At 39.1% G+C, this 18,403-nt stretch overlaps 1 protein-coding gene across 1 annotated transcript in view; it reads right to left on the bottom strand.

The window, feature by feature from the left end:
- TANGO6 (transport and golgi organization 6 homolog) overlaps positions 1–18,403 on the bottom strand; it is a 193,245-nt gene that overhangs the window by 46,814 nt on the left and 128,028 nt on the right. The window contains exon 16 of the mRNA XM_049622425.1: positions 1,505–1,656. Within this exon, the coding sequence (XP_049478382.1) occupies positions 1,505–1,656 (152 nt within the window). The remainder of the gene's footprint in view (positions 1–1,504; positions 1,657–18,403) is intronic.

Raw genomic sequence — 18,403 nt, 5'->3', positions numbered from 1 at the left:
GTAGCCTTTACTATCAATAAAACAAAGCCTATAAAGCTCAGGAATCAGGAAATGCCATAAATTCAAGGGTATGCATACATCCATGAGTGTATTTTTCTGCTTAGCGATAAGACACAATCACGACATCAAAGAAAATTCCTTCTCCCTAGGAACTTCTTAAGATTTGTTGTTCAGCATGGTCTGAATAAAGAAGCCAGTATTACAGTTTTGTAAGTTTTTGGTCTAGTGAAGTTATATGCTCTATGTGAGAGATATGGTCTCTCATAAATAAAAAGGTAATATAAACTTTTAAAAATTTATATATTTATAATTTACATGTCATTTTCTTCCAAATAAAGATTTAAGATAGTCAAGCGCATTGGTAATAAAACGACTCCTGGCTACTTATTAACTAATCTTTTTCCATCCAGCATCATCTTTAATAGCAGAGTGCCTAGCACACAGCAGGAAGTCAAGATATATATTAATATACCGATGACTAAATAAACGTGAGGGCAAAGATAAAACGTAAGGGGCTAGAGGAAGATGTTCGTAGAGGACAACAACAGGACGCACATTTCATTAACTCAGCAACTCTGAAACCAGGAAGAGCGTGCAGTGCCAACATCCTATATGGCTGCCCAGTCATCCTCGACCTACTATGTACCAGGTACTAGGTGTAACATGGTAAACAAAACATGGAACTTAATTAGTCTTTCTGGTAAATAACCTCGTCCCCCTGAATACAGGGCACCTCTGACCAAAGAGGACCAATTAGAATCTATGCCTGGGAATTTTCTGTGAACAGAGATGAGCTCACAGATGGCCCAGAGACCTAGGGTAGAGATGTTTATTTTTGAGAGAGACAGAGAGTTAGTGGGGGAGGGGCAGAGAGAGAAGAAGACACAGAATCCGAAGCAGGCTCCATCCAGGCTCTGAGCTGACAGCACAGAACCTGTGCCGGATTGAACCCACAAGCCATGAGACCATGACCTGAACTGAAGTTGGACACTTAACCAACTGAGCCACCCAGACGCCTTTTTTCTTTTTTTAAATAACATTTACTTCTTTTATTTTTAAGTTTATTTATTTTAAGAGAGAGAGAGAAAGCGTGCATGTGGGAGGGGCAGAGAGAGAGGAAAAGAGAGAGAGAGAGAGAGAGAGAGAGAGAGAGAGAGAGAATCCCAAGCAGTTAGTGAGGAGCCCGATGTGGGGTCTGAATCCACAAACCATGAGATCATGACCTGAGCAGAGACCAAGAGTCGGATGCTTAACTGACTGACCCACCCAGGCGCCCCTCAATCCTCTTTTAATACATAAGGTAAGTTAAGGTGACTTGTTGTCACTTGCCATAAAAAATTCTTATGAATCTAACTTCCAATATACATATAAGACCAGTGAGGCTGAGGTAGGTTCAATGATTTACCTGATCTGGAAAAAAAACCAGAGATCTGACTCTCAACCCCAAGCTATATCACAGGCCCAAGTAAAAACAAGCATTAGAAAAACAATCAACATGCAGTACCTCATGAACCACAGAGCCCAGCAGAAAGTCCATCCTCTGGCACAGTTCTCCAAGGTTAGATAAGCTGCTGGCCCTGTGAGCACTATCTGGATCTCTTGCTCCCCTCAGGAATGTGTGGATCAAAGGTTCTCTGTACTTTGAGAGCATGTCCCCTATAGGAAAAAAGAAAAAAAAAAAAAAAAAAAAAAATCAAAATCTTTAAAAACAAATTTTCAGGTTCTTAAAGAAGGAATAATGATACTATCATAGTATATTGTATGGTGTTTTATACTTTTCAAAGTACTTGCATAACCAACCATTAGAAATTATGCACTGGGAGCATATTTAATGTCACGTTGGAAGAAAACTAATAACTGACCATTAGATTGAGTAATAATGAGGACACTGTTGACTCTGACGAGAACAGTTTTGATGGACTGGTAGGGGTAAGAGCATGACAGAAGTGTTGTTGTTGTTTTTTCAGTTAATTTATTTAAATTCAAAGTCAGTTAACATACAGTGTAGTATTGGTTTCAGGAGAAGAAGCCAGCAATTCATCACTTACATACAACACCCAGTGCTCATCCCACAAAATGCTTTCCTTAACGCCCATCACCCATTTAGCCCATCCCCCCACCCATATTCCCTCCAGCAACCCATATTTTGTTCTCTTTATTTAAGAGTCTCTTATGATTTGTCTCCTTCTCTGTTTTTATCTTATTTTTCCTTCCCTTCCCTTATGTTCAACTGTTGTTTGTTAAATTCCACATATGAGTGAAATCATGTATTTGTCTTTCTCGGATTCACATCACTTAGCATACTCTACTTCTATCCACGTTATTGCAAATGGCAAGATTTCATTCTTTTTAAAAACCATTTATTCACTTTTGAGAGAGATACTATGAGCAGAGGAGGGGCAGAGAAAGATGCTCAACCAAACAAGCCACCCAGGAGCCCCAAGATTTCATTCTTTTGACTGCCAAGTAATATTCCATTGTACCACTTCTTTACCCATTCATCAGTCGATGGACATATGGCCATAATGTGGCTATTATTTATAGCACTGTTGTAAACACTGGGGAGCATGTGCCCCTTCAAATCAGCATTTTTGTATCCTTTGAATAAATACTTATAGGACAATTGCTGGCTCATAGGGTAATTCTATTTTTAATTTTTTGAGGAACCTCCTACTGTTTTCCAGAGTGGCTACACCAGTTTGCATTCCCACCAACAGGGCAAACAGCATTCCCCTTTCTCTGCATCCTCGCCAACATCTGTTGTTTCCTGAGTTGTTAATGTTAGCCATTCTGACAGGTGTGAGGTGGTACCTCATCATGGTTTTGATTTGTATTTCTCTGATGATGATTGATGTTGAACATATTTTCATGTGTCTGTTAGCCATCTGGATGCCTTCTTTGGAAAAGTGTCTATTCATGTCTTCTGCCCATTTCTACACCGGATTATTTGTTTTTTGGGTGTTGAGTCTGAGAAGTTCTTTATCTGATATGTCATTTGCAAATATCTTCTCCCATTCTGTCAGTTGCCTTTTAGTTTTGTTGATTATTTCCTTTGCTGTACAGAAGTTTTTTTTGTTTTTAAGTTTATTTATCTATTTTGAGAGAGACAGAGAGAGAGAGAGAGAGAGAGAGATGGGCAGAGAGATTGGGAGAGAGAGAATCCAAGCAGGCTTCACACTGTCAACGCAAGCCTGATGGGGGCTCAAATTCACAAACCATGAGATCATGACCTGAGCCAAAACCAAGAGCCAGATACTTAATCAACTGGGCTACCCAGGCACCCCTGTGCAGAAGCTTTTTATCTTCATGAGGTCCCAATAGTTCATTTTTGCTTTTATTTCCCTTGCCTCTGGAGACATATCTAGCAAGAAGTTGCTATGGCTGGGGTCAAAGAGGTTGCTGCCTGTTTTCTTCTGTAGGATTTTGATGGTTTCCTGTCTCATATTTTAGGTCTTTCATCCATTTTGAATTTATTTTTGTGTATGGTGTAAGAAAGTGGCCCAATTTCATTCTTCTGCAAGTTGCTATCCAGTTCTCCCAGGACCATTTACTGAAGAGACTTTTTTTCCATCAGATATTCTTGCCTGCTTTGTTGAAGATATATATTGGCCAAATATTTGTGGGTCCATTTCTGAGTTCTGTATGCTGTTCCTAGAAGTGGGTTTAAGACAGTATGGGAGAAGTGGAGACAGAAAGATCACTTAAGAAGTTTTTCAGCAAAGCAGATCAAGGAAATGGGGTGGCTGCTGGTCAAGGTAGGGAAGTATGTCAAGAGAAGTTGTTTTATTTGAAAAGAAGAGAAATAGCATGCTAAGACATCAGAATTGACATTTTATATATGGAAACAACTTCTTCCTCCACAGGCATACCAAGAGCTAAAGCTTTTTTGGCTTGATCTAGGTTCTGAGGCTCTAGTTCTAGAACCCAAGTATAACACTCTACCTTTAGCCTTTTTGAGTACTAAGGCTACATGACATCTATCTATGAGGTGACAAAATGGTTTCCAAAGCATTGCTTAAAGCCACCCATTCTTAATCACATAAATGATAAATCATAAAAAAAATCACCAACTTGTCCTATCAGGCTCACCTCAAATGCTATTTCCTTTGTGAAAACTTCTTCAGTCAGCCTTAATTAGTCCTCCAGGGAAGTTCCACAGTTCTTTGAACTTAAATCACCTGTGTCACTAATGCCTTGATTCCTAGAGGTTTTCAGCATCTATCTCTCCCATGAGTCTAAATTCCTTGAAGGTAGAACTTCGTTTCCATCAGTTCTCAGTAATCTTTGTATGTATGAAGTACTCAACAAATGCTAATGTTGAACTGAGTTCATTAATTTGTTCAACAAAACAAAATTATGTGCTAGGTATCATGATAATGTTCTAGGGATAAAAAAACATAAACATAATCTTTACCCTTTAGAAAGCCCAAAGTTTAGGAGGTGGGTACAAACAGATAAGTACCAACAATTACTGTACTGTGGTAACTGCCATCATAGAGCCAAGCAGAGGTTGCTTGGAGACCCTAATCTCACTAATTTCAACCACTTGGAAGGGGGAGGAGGAGACTGTTTTGATTTCGTTTTCCCTCAAAACACAATGTATTTTCCACACAGTATGGGATAAAGATGAGGGAGAAATTTCTCTAAAAGGCTCCCAGTTCCTAATATACTACAGACAGTCAAAAGTCTCATCCCCTGCCCAGTTAACATGACTATGAATTGCAGAAATTGAGTTAGCAGTAATTCAGCCATAGCTTGTTTTCAGAATAGAGGGGACTTTGTACCTACTCTGAGACCCAGTATTTGCATTTCTGAATATCAATCCTGAAGAGAGAGTCACATATATGCACAAGGATATCTGCATAAAGACTTAACTACAGAATTGTAACAGTGAAAAATGAGAATTAAATATTAATTAATATGGAAGTGGTTAAATAAACATATATATTATGGAGTACAATGCAGTCGTTAAAAAGAAAATGACAGAATTATATGCACTAATATAGAAAGGTCCCTGAAGACACTGTTAAAGCAAAAGGAAGTAATAGAACCAGTATCATTCCATTTGTGTATGTAAAAATGCACAGATGCAACTTCTCTCACTATTAACAAACCAAACTTACAGATTTAAATATGTATATGAAATATACAAATGTATAGAAAAATGATAGAAAGGATATACTAAAAGAGAAGATTTAAATAACTTGTCCGTAAAGCAAATACGCCCAAGATCAAAGTTATGTAGTTTGATACTTAACTCCTATAACATACTGATTGTATTTAAAATTTCCAACTAAGAGGAAAACATATATTTCTACTTTTACTGTAGTACTTTTCCTTTCTGGTCTTAGGAAGGAACTTGCTCATTCTGTAGTGTGAGATATAGATCCAGAGTTAAGAGATGTGTGTTCTAGTTTTGGCCCTGTTACCAACTAGCATTTTGACTTTGGGCAATTTGCTTCACCTCTCTGTACCAACTAGAGACAAGTCAATTAGACAAGACGTCTCTCAGGTCCTTTCCAGTTGTACGAATCTATGAGTTGATGAGTCACCTCTGGTTTAGTCATCAGGGGAATGAGGTTCAGGAGACTGGAAAAGGAAGAAGCATACATTCACCATCCCTAGAGGGAGGCTGTTGCTGTTAAAGGAATGAAGTTTCTTTGTTGGGAAGGAAGGCACAGGAAAATGAGAGAAGGAGGGGAAATTACAGGCTGAAAAGGTAAGAGCAGATGACAAACAAGTGAATGGTTACTAATGTAGAGATTTAAAGTGAAAAATGCATGGTAAAGAAAAGGTAATATGTGCTAGGCACTGTGCTAGGCACTATACTAGGCCTGGGGATCCAATCATAAACAAGAAAGACACAGTCCTTTCCCTCATGGCATTCAAAGCCTAAATGGGGAAGAGGGAAAAAAACGACCAAGCAACAATGGAGTGAGATGTGCCCAACATGGTGACAGAAAAGATACTTTTATGAGTAATGTTTTGATCAGGTTCCTATTTCTATTAATAACAGCTCCAGTATTCTTATTCATCCAGACTCAAAATCCTGATGTTCTTTTTGACTTCTCTCTTTTACCTTCCTTCAGTCTGTGCATTTATTATTATCCAACCTTTGTTTATTTCCATATAGAATTTGAAGAAACTTATAATAAATAACATTGAAATTATGTATCACTGAAATAAGTACTTTTAAAAGCTCTACAGTAAGTGAGGGAGTGCAGATATCCCAAGCTAAGGATCCCAGAACTTAGCTTATCAATTCCTGGTGGCTAAGACATAAAAGGAAACAGAAAAAACATAGTTCTTATTATCCAATAAAAAAAGGAACATCAATTTGGTAACAGAGAAAAATTTTAGGAAGAACATCAAGAGGTACCTTATTCATTCATCCAGCCAATCTTTTAGTTTTAAAAAAAATTTTAGTAATGCTATCCCCGGCGTGGGGCTTAAACTCACAGCCCCAACATCAAGAGTCACATGTTCTACCAACTGAGGCAGCCAGGCGCCCCTCATCCAACAAATCTTAAATGAGTACCTACAATACTCCAAGAACATTCTCAGTCTGGAGGTGACAAAACATGAAAAAAAAAAAGTAAAGGTCCCATCTTCATGAATCCTACTTCTAGTGAGGGAGCAAGACAATAAACAGTAAACACATCTTCCTGCAGCAGTAACGGCTGTGAGGACAAACTAAGGAAGGTGTATATGTGTGTGGAGGACGCTGAGAGCCAGGGGTGAGGGCTCAGAGGAGAAGCTCTCAGAGGAGAAGGTCTGAAGGAAAAAGTTGTGAAGACTCTGGGGGGAAAGTGAAGAGCAAATGGGCAACAGAAGTTTGATACTCAATGTAGATACCATACAGCTGTTTCTTATCCTGACCCACCATAAAAGTCGCGGCCATACCACTACATTAACAAAACCACAATTTAACGTTGCATTTACGTAAATTCTGGCCCTGCTTGAGTTTCATTACTACTTTCAGAATGAGCATCCATTTAACTGCATGCTCTACCAGTTCCATCCCCAAGCGCACCTAAGAACCAAGAGGAGCCAGTAGGAAGGTTAGCATCTCAAGAGCCCTGCGTTGTACCAGTCAGCAGGCCCTGGGCCCACATGCTACTTTCTTTTTCCACAGTTGAGGCTAGAAGAGCTGGAACACTGTATTCACCCTGCAGTTCTCAAAGTGCCCTGCCGTCATGTTCTCTGCAACCTGAACTCACACACACAGCCTAGATTTGTCACATCCTTCATCAATCCTGGTGTTCTTTGTGGATTTACATCTCTGCTCCCATTTCCTGGGAAGCTACTGCTTGCCTCTGACTAATCTTCCCTTCTCTTAGTGCCTACCATGCCATGTGGCTAGTTTCTCAAGACTGTACCGGATCCTAGTACCTAGGCTGGGGGTCAGTCCTGACCAGGTTTCTGTGCAGAACAAAAAATGAATGCATGTAGTCAGAGAATATAGCTCCCAAGGCTACATTTTGACATGGGCAGACAGTTTCAAGATCCTACATAAAAGGTACTTAATTTGAGCTTTAGGGATCCCAAAAGCCACATTTGTTATGCACATCGCATTGGCATTCTCCCATTCTTCCTTGCAAATAGCATTCTAATTTTGTTCAAGTACCCACCTTCCCCCGCCCTGTCCCAACCATCACCCATTTGATTCAGACTAAGGTCTTCATTGGTCTAAATGAATCATGGTGGACACATCCCTGTGCATTAATTGGTTTACATATGGGCATGTGACCTAGTCTGGACAATGAGGTGTAAAGGAAAATCTGCTGGAAGACATTTTGCCTCTGGCTATGATAACGATATGACACCTTAGAGTTACTGTAGCCAACTTGAAACCATGAGGGACTAGAGGACGAAGCCAAAAGCTGAAGTTGGCAGAGCAGAAAGATGAAAAGAATCTGGGTCTTGAAGGATATCACGAAGCCAAAAAATCAACCACTCCTGGACTTTTTGTTATGTGCAAGCGATTCATTCCTTACTGTTTAAGCCAGTTGAGTTGGGAATGTCTGTCACCTGCAGCCAAAAGCATTCTAACATATAATATGAAAAATGGAATGTTCTTTAAAACTATAGAGCACTTTGGGGTGCCTGGCTTGCTCAGTTGGAAGAGCATGCAACTTGTGATATTGGGGTCGTGAGTTCAAGCCCCGTGTTGCATGCAGAGACTACTTATTTTTTTTTTTCAACGTTTTTTATTTATTTTTGGGACAGAGAGAGACAGAGCATGAACGGGGGAGGGGCAGAGAGAGAGGGAGACACAGAATCGGAAACAGGCTCCAGGCTCCGAGCCATCAGCCCAGAGCCTGACGCGGGGCTCGAACTCACAGACCGTGAGATCGTGACCTGGCTGAAGTCGGACGCTTAACCGACTGCGCCACCCAGGCGCCCCATGCAGAGACTACTTAAAAACAAACAAACAAACAAACAAAAAACCTTTAAAAACAAAACATAAAAAATAAATAAAATTGTAGAGCAATTCTATGTCAGTTTGATGTCTATCAATATAAAGTCAGGAAAGTTAGATTTGCCAAAACAAAGGAACTTAACACAGTATATGTTTTTTAAAGAGTTCAAAATCATTTTATAACAAAAGAAAAAAATCAAACCCAATAATTTTCTTTCTTCTAACTGCAATTTTAATTGGGACAAAAGCCTAGTACACAGCATGACTCTTACGATATTAGCATATATATATGACTTTCCCAAAGAGCTAAGTCATCTTTATACATAAGCCAACCTATTAAAAAAAAAACAAAACAGGTGAGTAACTATTTAAAGTAGTAGTTCATGTGAAAGGCTTAAATACTGAGTATATTTCCCAACCGCTGACTAACTCATTCCATTATAAACTAAAACCCTAGGCTCTGGGATACCTGCTACTATTCCTTGGTTTCTGATTAAGCAACAAAACCTGAATTATCCCATACGGGAGGGGTTAAATTTAGGGTGAGTTTTTTTGCTTTTGTTTTTGTTTTTTTGTATTTTTCTTTACTCAGATGAGATGTGCTTATTACTTCAGTTGAAATTTATTTGAACCACAAAATTCCAAAATCCTAATGCACCTTTTGTCTTTAAGATAGTACATACTCGACCCCTGACAAGACCAAACATTCATTACCATCCTGTTGTTTCCTTAAAAACCGATGTATTATATGGCTTTTATAAAAAAAAAAAAAAAAAAAAAGGTACTGATTTCTGAATTTCCCACCTCCCCACCCATATTCAGAAAATACTTACCACGGACTACAATATTTAGACTAAGAGATACCCACGAGAACTGAAGTTAGAGAGACCATAATCTTTTCCTTGGGCATTTCTGAACAGCCTCAGGCAAATGAACACGGTAAATCCAAGCTCACTTTTACAAACTTACTCAAGTAGATGCTAGTCAGAGAGGTATATCTTAGTTCAGCTCTGATGACTTCTACTTTGTGCAATGATGATGACAACACCTGGCTATTGCATCTCCATGTTCTTTTCAGGAAGTCAGCAATAATCAATCTTACTGAGATGCACACAGCTGTGTGTTCAAGGAAACCAGAGAAGGATCTAGATTTGTTTGAACAAACTTAATGAAAGTGAGTTGCTTTGGAAGGTGAAAAATCAAATGCATAGTGAAAAGAGCTGAAAACCTTTTTTTTTTTTTTTTTTAATTTTTTTTTTCAACGTTTTTTATTTATTTTTGGGACAGAGAGAGACAGAGCATGAATGGGGGAGGGGCAGAGAGAGAGGGAGACACAGAATCGGAAACAGGCTCCAGGCTCCGAGCCATCAGCCCAGAGCCTGACGCGGGGCTCGAACTCACGGACCGCGAGATCGTGACCTGGCTGAAGTCGGACGCTTAACCGACTGCGCCACCCAGGCGCCCCTGAAAACCTTTTTAAACTGCCTATGACTTACTCGTACCAATTATCATCTATGTGAAAAGACTCTTAATAAATTAGGATTTGGAAGATTTTTTTTCAAAAATTTTAAGTTTATTTATTTTGAGAGATGGGGGAGGGGCAGAGAGAGAGAGAGAGAGAGAGAGAGAGAGAGAGAGAATCCCAAGCAGGCTCCTCTTGTCAGTGCAGGGCCTGACCTGGGGCTTGAACCCATGAACTGTGAGATCATGAGCTGAGCCGAAGTCAAGAGCCAGACACTTAACCAACTGAGCCACCCAGGATTTGCTAGATTTTTATCAAGTTTTTCTTTCTTTTCTTTTTTTGAATATAATTTACTGTCAAATTGGCTTACATACAACACCCAGTGCTCATCCCAACAAGTGCCCTCCTCCATGCCCATCACCCATTTTCCCCTCTCCCCCACCCCCCCATCCACCCTCAGTTTGTTCTCTGTATTTAAGAGTCTCTTATGGTTTGCCTCCCCTCCTCTCTGTTTTTAACTATTTTTTTCCCTTCCCTTCCCCCATGATCTTCTGTTAAGTTTCTCAAGATCCACATATGAGTGAAAACATGATATCTGTCCTTCTCTGACTGACTTATCTCACTCAGCATAATACCTTCCAATTCCATCCATGTTGCTGCAAATGGCATGATTTCATTCCTTCTCATTGCCAAGTAGTATTCCAGTGTATATATAAACCACATCTTCTTTATCCAGTCATCAGTTGATGGACCTTTAAGCTCTTCCCATAATTTGGCTATTGTTTTATCAGGCTTTTCAATGGTACTTTAAGTCTAGACTGATAGATTCATTGATCAGATCCCATCTCCTTTCATGCAGAAGCCGAGATGACTGCAGCAAGAGACTCTTATATGGTGGAAAGGTGCTATCACATCCGAATTCACACAATCACTTTTGGAGCCAGGGGACCTGCTGATTTCAAGGGCTCAACCATTCCCCTAGTTAACTGAAACAGGTCCTAAAAGTGAGAGTGAGAAAAGGAAATGCCACCCTTGGCCAAATCCTTATGCCATCCTATCAAAACTCCATTTTTTATGTCTGGTGACTCCTTTATTCTTTTTCTTCTCTCCCTTCCCTCCTTTTCTTTTAATTAAAAAAAATTTTTTTTGAAGACATAGAAATGAAGACAGATAAAACCACTCCTAAGTACTCTATTCAATTTACCAACAAGAAGTAAGTAAGAAATATCCTAGCCTGCTGGCTAAGGTACTGCTGAGTAAAACCAGTTATATTTTTCAAAGATTGAATGAACACTTACAGCCAGCACTCCTCTGTCATCAGAAGTTTATATACATTCTGACGAATGCTTCAGTCCAATGTTTCCCAAACACAAACATGGGCACTGAAATTGTGCAGTGCGACTTGATTATAATGCAGATCCAGGTGATTCAGAATTATCATTAAAATGAAAATGCAACAGTAAAAAACATCTTTTAGATGGGGTACCTGTGTGGCTCAGTCGGTTAAGTGTCGGACTTCGGCTCAGGTCATGATCTTGCAGTCCATGAGTTCGAGCCCCGTGTAGGGCTCTGTGCTGGCAGCTCAGAGCCTGGAGCCTGCCTCAGATTCTGTGTCTGCCTCTCTCTCTGCCCCTCCCCTGCTCACGCTCTGTTTCTCTCTCTCTCTCTCTCCCTCTCAAAAATAAGTAAATATTTAAAAAAAATTTTTTTAAATCTTTTAGAGAATTCACAGACCCCTGAAATACATCAGAATTTAATCTCCAGACTTCAGTTTGAAAAATGTTCTTCCAACAGGCCAATTTAATGAAAACATTTAATAGGTACTGCTATGTGCTAGGGACTCCATGGGGCACTAGAGACTGAGAAATGAAAGAGATTCTGTTCTTATTTCTAGGAAACTACAGTTACCAAGTGGCACAAAAGCAACAGGGTGGGTGAGATTTAGTCTCTTCAGGGAAGACTTCATAGAGGAGGTGGCATCTAAATCGAATCTTGAAAGATGGTGAGGATTTCATAGATACAATAGGAAAAGCAGGTAGATGGAACTATGTCTGTAGCCATGGAGGCAAGGGGGTGGTGGGGGGAGAGCAAATAAAATGGATGGCATATTCATAAAAAGCAGCTATACTAGGTGACTGTAACAAAGGGTGCACTAAAAGGTGAATATGATCAGAAATACCCACAGAGGCATGAAGGTAAGGTAGTGAACGATGGAAAACTGATAATGCTTTCTTCTTTTTAATAGATTTTATTTTTGAGAGCAGTTTTAGGTTCACAGCAAAATTAGGCAGAAAGTACAGAGCTCCCATATACCTCCTTCCCCTCTCTTTCCCTGACTCCCCCGCTAACAACATCCTGCACCCGGGCCATATGTTTGTTTCAACCGATGAACTTATATCAACAGATCATTATCAGCCAAAGCCCAAAGTTTACATTAAGGGTCACTCTTGTGTTGTACATTGCATGGGTTGACAAATGTATAAGGGCATGTATCCAGCATTATAGTATCATACAGAACAGTTTCAGTGACCTAACAATCCTATGCTCTGCCTACTCATCTCTCCCTTTGGGCTAACCCCTGGTACCTACTGAACTTACCGTCTCCACAGTTTTCCTGAATGTCATACTGTTCCAAAAATATCATATGGTATGTAAGCTTTTCAGATTGGCTTCTTTCACTTAGTAATCGGCTTAAAAAAAAAAAAACAACTATGTATTTATTTTGAGAAAGGACAAGTGGGGGAGGGGCAGAGAGAGAATCCCGAGCAGGCTCCACGCCACCAGGGCAGAGCCCAGTGCGGGGCTCGAACCCACTAACCATGAGATTAAGACCTGAGCTGAAGTCAGGCGCTTAACCAACTGAGCCACCCAGACACCCCTTAGAAATAGGCTTCTAAGGTTTCTCCATGTCTTTTCATGGCTTGATAGTTCATTTCTTTTATGTGCTGAAAAATTTCCACTCTCTATACCACAATCTATTTATCCATTCACCTACTGAAGGACATCTTGGTTGCTTCCAAGTTTTGGCAATTATGAATTAAGCTGCTATAAACATACATGTGCAAGGGAGCCTCAGTGGCACAGTCTGGCATCTGACTCTTGATTTCCACTCAGGTCATGATCTCACGGTTTGTGAGTTTGAGCCCCACATTGGACTCCACGCTGACAGTGTGGAGCCTTCTTTGGGATTCTCTCTCTCTCCCTCTCTCTCTCTGCCCCTCCCCCACTCTCTCTTTTTCTCTCTCTCAAAATAAATAAGTAAACTTAAAATTCTTTAAAAAAATAAAAAAAAATTTAAATAAAAGAAATATATATATGCAGGTTTTTGTGCAGATGTAAGTTTTCAACTCATTTGGGTAAATACTAAGGAGCATGACTGCCGGATTATATGGTAAAACTATGTTTAGTTTTATATGAAGCCACCAAACTGGCTTTCAAAGTGGCCAAAGCATTTTACATTATTCCTTCCCCATTGTTCAAGTCCTAACTTCATGCCCTCTATGATGTGACTCTGCCTATTCTTGGTCATATTCATCTTGCTGCATGCCCTTTGTTATAGTCCCCTGGTATAGCTGATTAAAAATATGGTATATTGATTCAGAGGAATATTACTTGCCAATAAAAAGAAATGAAATACTGACACATCCCGCACCATAAGTGAACTTTGAAACCATCATGTTAAGTGAAAGAAGACATCACACACAAAAAACACACGTGTATGATTTAATTTATAGGAAATGTCAGCAATAAGTAAATCCTTAGAGACAGTACATTTGCGATTGCCTGACTGGTAATGGTATGTGAATGGTTTCTTTTGGAATAATAACATTCCGAAAATTTATTGTGGCAATGGTTGCACAACCTTGTGAACACACAAAATAATTTAAAATTGTACATTGCAAATGGATGAACTGTATGGTAAATGAATTACATCTCAAAGCTGCTTTTTTAAAAAAGCAAGTTTTGAAAGTAGGAGGGGTAGGAGAATTAGAGAATCTATTTTACAATAAGGCTGGAAAAAAATAAATAACTTCTATAAAAATCTTCACATACTAGAAGAGAAGAGGTATATATATATAAGCAGAATCTGATGTGAAACACACTTCTGCCTTCTAAAAGCTCAGAGACCAAAGGCTTGGGCGAATTCTACAGACAAATCACAATGGCTGTTCCCTTCAAACATGAGGCAGGAGATGCTCTGATGAGATGCCCACTACAGGAAACAGATCCTGCCCTTGACCACCAGTCAGGCAAAACCCAAAGCTTTCCCACTGCTCTATGAATGGCATTGCTTCTGCCAGCTCTTTGCTTCCTTATTTGTCAGTAAACGATGGTGCCAATACAATTTCAGTCTTTACTAACTTCAGAGCTGGCAGTTTAATGGGTGACATTTTTAAAAACCTTCTAAATTAACTTTCACTGCATCAGTTTTTTTTTTTTTAATATTAGTGTAATTCAAAAGTCTCTTAAAAGAGGAAAGAAAAATATTGAAGATTTAAACCTAGAGGTCCTTATATGTAGTTAGCCATTTGGTCCAATATCCTATCTTGAGGTATGGCTGTGCCAAACCGCATTTGACAAACATTAACCCAGAGATAGTTAAGACCTCCTGCAAATATTTAAAAACCTTTGTGCTCTAGGCTTTTTATTTTGTCCAAACCAAATCTCTTCTGCTCTTTATTTCCTTTCCCTATATGGACCAGACTCAAGTAGAGATAGGGAATTGGTCTTTCTCTGCATATCTTTGAATTTTAATCTTATCTTTGCGGGCTCCCAGATCTCAGTCTTTAAATGCCCCTCGGTAATCTGACCAGTTCAAGTCTGCTCTTCCTCTTTCCAAGATGGTACTCTCTGTACTTTAGGTTTTTGTATTAGATATTTTCGGGAGGAAAAAAAGTAAAGGTGCAAGACAGTTAAATGATACAATACACACTTAGTTTCACTAAATCAGTTACCAAAAAAGAGTCCAGAGGAACTACTTTTCCTCTCATCTTGAATTCCCAGTTATTCTAGAATGAAAATGAATAGATCTTTAGGGGTAACATCATGGACAGCCACATGCCCTCACAGAAATACTGCTGCCCAATCAATAAGGAAACAGAAGACAAAATATAAATCTAATTCTCTCCATGTACCCTATTATGTCCTCCTTAACATCTATTCATTTTTCTTATATTTCAGGGCCTAGATCGCTACATAAGAATTACTGGTTTCTTGTAACACCTCATGAATACAAGTTATTGCCATGTATGGACCAGAGTCAACAGAGATTATAATTTCTGTCAAGGTCAGAAGGAGATTTGATTGACAAGGCAGAGTCTGACAGGCAGGATTTCCTCTCCAAAAGCCATTTAGAGAATTAAATAATTTAAATGCAATTAATTTTTGATGAAATTCATCATTAAAAAATTCAGAGGTAAATTTTGATCTATTAACAACAATTACTTTTTAGCCTTGAATTTCCCCTGCAGCTCTGGGGAAATCATCTCTTTTCTGATTTCTGTTTCCCTTCCCCACATAGCCCTTTATGATCAGGAGAGAGATTTTAGTTAAGATAAATTATGCAGCTACAGATATAAAATGCTGTGGAATAAAATGCTGTGCACAGTATTGTGTGCATTTGTAAGCCTCTTTATCTACAAAGCCCTGTGTGCCTATTATCTTGTTTGAACCTCACAAGAATCTGAGGTAGGTGGAAAAAAAATACTATTAACCCTGTATCACAAACAAGGAAAGAAAAGTTTAAAACAGGCTGATCCGAGGTCACACAGCTACTGAAGGACAGACAAGTTTTCAAGATCAGGCTCTTGTCTCCAGGCAAAAGGTGTTTTCTACTGCCATCAGGACATTTACTTGGCTCTCCGTTAAGATCAGCAGGAACTTCCGTTCTGAAACAAAGGATATTAATGTGTCCAGCTGATTCTCCCACCACATCTCTGACATTTCAGTCCTTGCAATTTTCACCTTTCTTTGTTTAACCTCATAAAGAAAAGGCAAAAGAGAAGCCAGGGACTTAGTTCTTAAAACAGTGTATAAGCAATAGGGCATAATGGGAATAAGTTCCTCTGGTCCGTGGGCAAACACCAGAACTGTCACTTAATTGTCTTGTGTAAAGTCTGGAATCCTATTAATTCTAGCCTGAAGAGAAGAACAAAAAAAAAAAAAAATTCCCCTCTTCTTTACCATTTTCAAAGTGGAAAAGAACTGAATACTTCAGATTTCCTAGCAGTAGGAGGTGACTGACAAGTGGCTTTGTAAAAGTGGCTGAACCCCTAAACCTGATGCACATATTAGGGCACTGCAGAGTGCTAGAGCCAAAGCCACCGTGTAATCTTGATAGGACTTGCAAGGGAGGCACGTCACAGTAGTCACTAGGCAAGAATGCTGGGTAGTCCCTGGATCGACTTCCCCCTACTGGTGTCTACATGTTAGGACCCACATTTCTCCCTAAGGCTAATTGTTGATCTGCTGCTTTTGGTTTTTCATTCATACTGTTATCCTTTTTAAGGTAATGTAACCAAGACATGACCCTGAGCTATGAGTAGGTTAGCAAAGATTTCCGGGGTTCTTACCCTCCCTTTCATGGGCCTAGTTTCACTGTACCTCATCACAGAGAGGGGCACAGGGATGGTTTACATGCAAATTGTATGTAGACAGACTTTGATAGGCTTAGATGTAACCAGAGGAAGACCCCTGTGGGACAAGTTATTAAATAAAAACAAACCTGTTAGTGGGGCTATTATGGGTGCAAGTGACCTCCCAGGTATGTTTTAAAGAGACAGAGAGACCTTCTTGTCTCCTAATAGTTCTTTTCTTAGCAGATTATACTGCCTTGGAATCTATTTAATGATTACAAATTTATTTCTTTGGGCTACATAGCCTCATTACTTAAAATGCAAAATCATCCCAAGAAGGGCAGCACAATGGGAAGCTGCCATCCACCCCTTAGTAAATATTAATATACCTGCTACCTCCTTTTTACAAGCTGGGAAGGAACAAGAAAGATTTAATGGTGAGATAATTTCTGAAATTTGATTACTTTTAGTGATGGTCAAGCCTGTGTAGGTACCTATAGAGAGAAGTTTTAAATGGGAGAGGAGAGGGAAAAAAAGAGTTAAGTGAAGGTAATGGGAGAAGTAGAGACCCGACCTAACACTTCAACATGCACAAGGATGTTTTCTTTCCTTGTCTTCAAATGACAGAGTGATGTGCAAATAAGAACCACAGATAAATATCTTTTGGACAAAGTAAGACAATGTACAGGAAATGCTTTGTACCAATGGACTTTTGGCAACTCAATGAACTAAAGTAACACAGAAACAAAGAAAGGTTCAAACAGGGGATGCCAAGACTTCTATAGTTATGTATTAACTAGGTTACTCATTCCATTTCATCAGCTCATTGAACTTCAAGATTGGTTTAATCAGTGTATAAACTATCAGTTTACACAAAGTCACCCTACAAGGAAAATCTGCAATAATTGACTCCACCCTTATGTGTTACTGACAAGAAAAATAGAGTAGTTCTGGAAAATGTGCTTGAGACGGTAACAGATTTCAGAAACAGGGTGGAATTTTCTTTTTTCCTTTTTTCACTTTTTTTTTTTTTTTTTTTTAAGTAGACCTCAGGCCTAGCACAGAGCCCAATGTGGGGCTCAAACTCATGACTCTAAGGTTAAGACCTGACCTGAGACCAAGAGTCAGACTCTTAACAGACTGAGCCACCCAGGTACTTCTGGACTTTTCTTGAAGGACGGAAGTAACAAACTAAAGCCCAGAAATGTGATCACAAGGAAGGGAAAGTTCCAGGTTTATGGCAAGTTATTTTAAAAGATGAAAGGCGAAAAAAAAACTAGATATTTTAAATGAAGGAGATGCTCTTTACAATTCTGTAATGATTAAAGTATTAAAACCATGCCACTGACTTAATTAATTTAATTTGTTGCATAAATGTTCTAACTCGTTAAAGCATGCCCAAGTGTTAGTTAGCCTCATAATATTGACAAACACAAATCAGGAAGCCTGTGCCATGAAGAAAACTTCATGTTTGAATTATTAACAGAACATTCCTCAAGTGTTACAGAATCAATCTCGACTATATCAGGTCAAAAAAGAGGAAAATTAAGTTACAATTTCTTTCTGAAGGGAATATTATATTTTAATTAGATTGTTGGTGTACTCTCTTGTAAGTCCATAAGTCAAAGCGAATGAAAGAATCTATTTCAAGACTTGCAAAGACAGAATCAGGTGCTCCACTGTACTGTATCCTTTCACATACGCAAGGAAGGATCCAAATTAATGCTTTGATTTGCTCTAAATTGGAATAGGGGAATGAGACGAGAAGACAAAAGTATGAAGACGCTGAAAATAAAAATAGCAAAAGAAAACACTGAAGCATTCAAGTATAATTATATTATTATCTTTTAAGAAAGGGCCCTTGCCAATGGCATCCTATATGTATCCTGAGTTAATGATTCTTGCAGTTGGTGCTTACAGGAAAGAAATGCATTATCTACTCAA

Source organism: Panthera uncia (assembly GCF_023721935.1).
Source record: "Panthera uncia isolate 11264 chromosome E2 unlocalized genomic scaffold, Puncia_PCG_1.0 HiC_scaffold_20, whole genome shotgun sequence".
NCBI lineage: Eukaryota > Metazoa > Chordata > Mammalia > Carnivora > Felidae > Panthera > Panthera uncia.
This window is presented reverse-complemented; position numbering and strand designations above follow the sequence as displayed.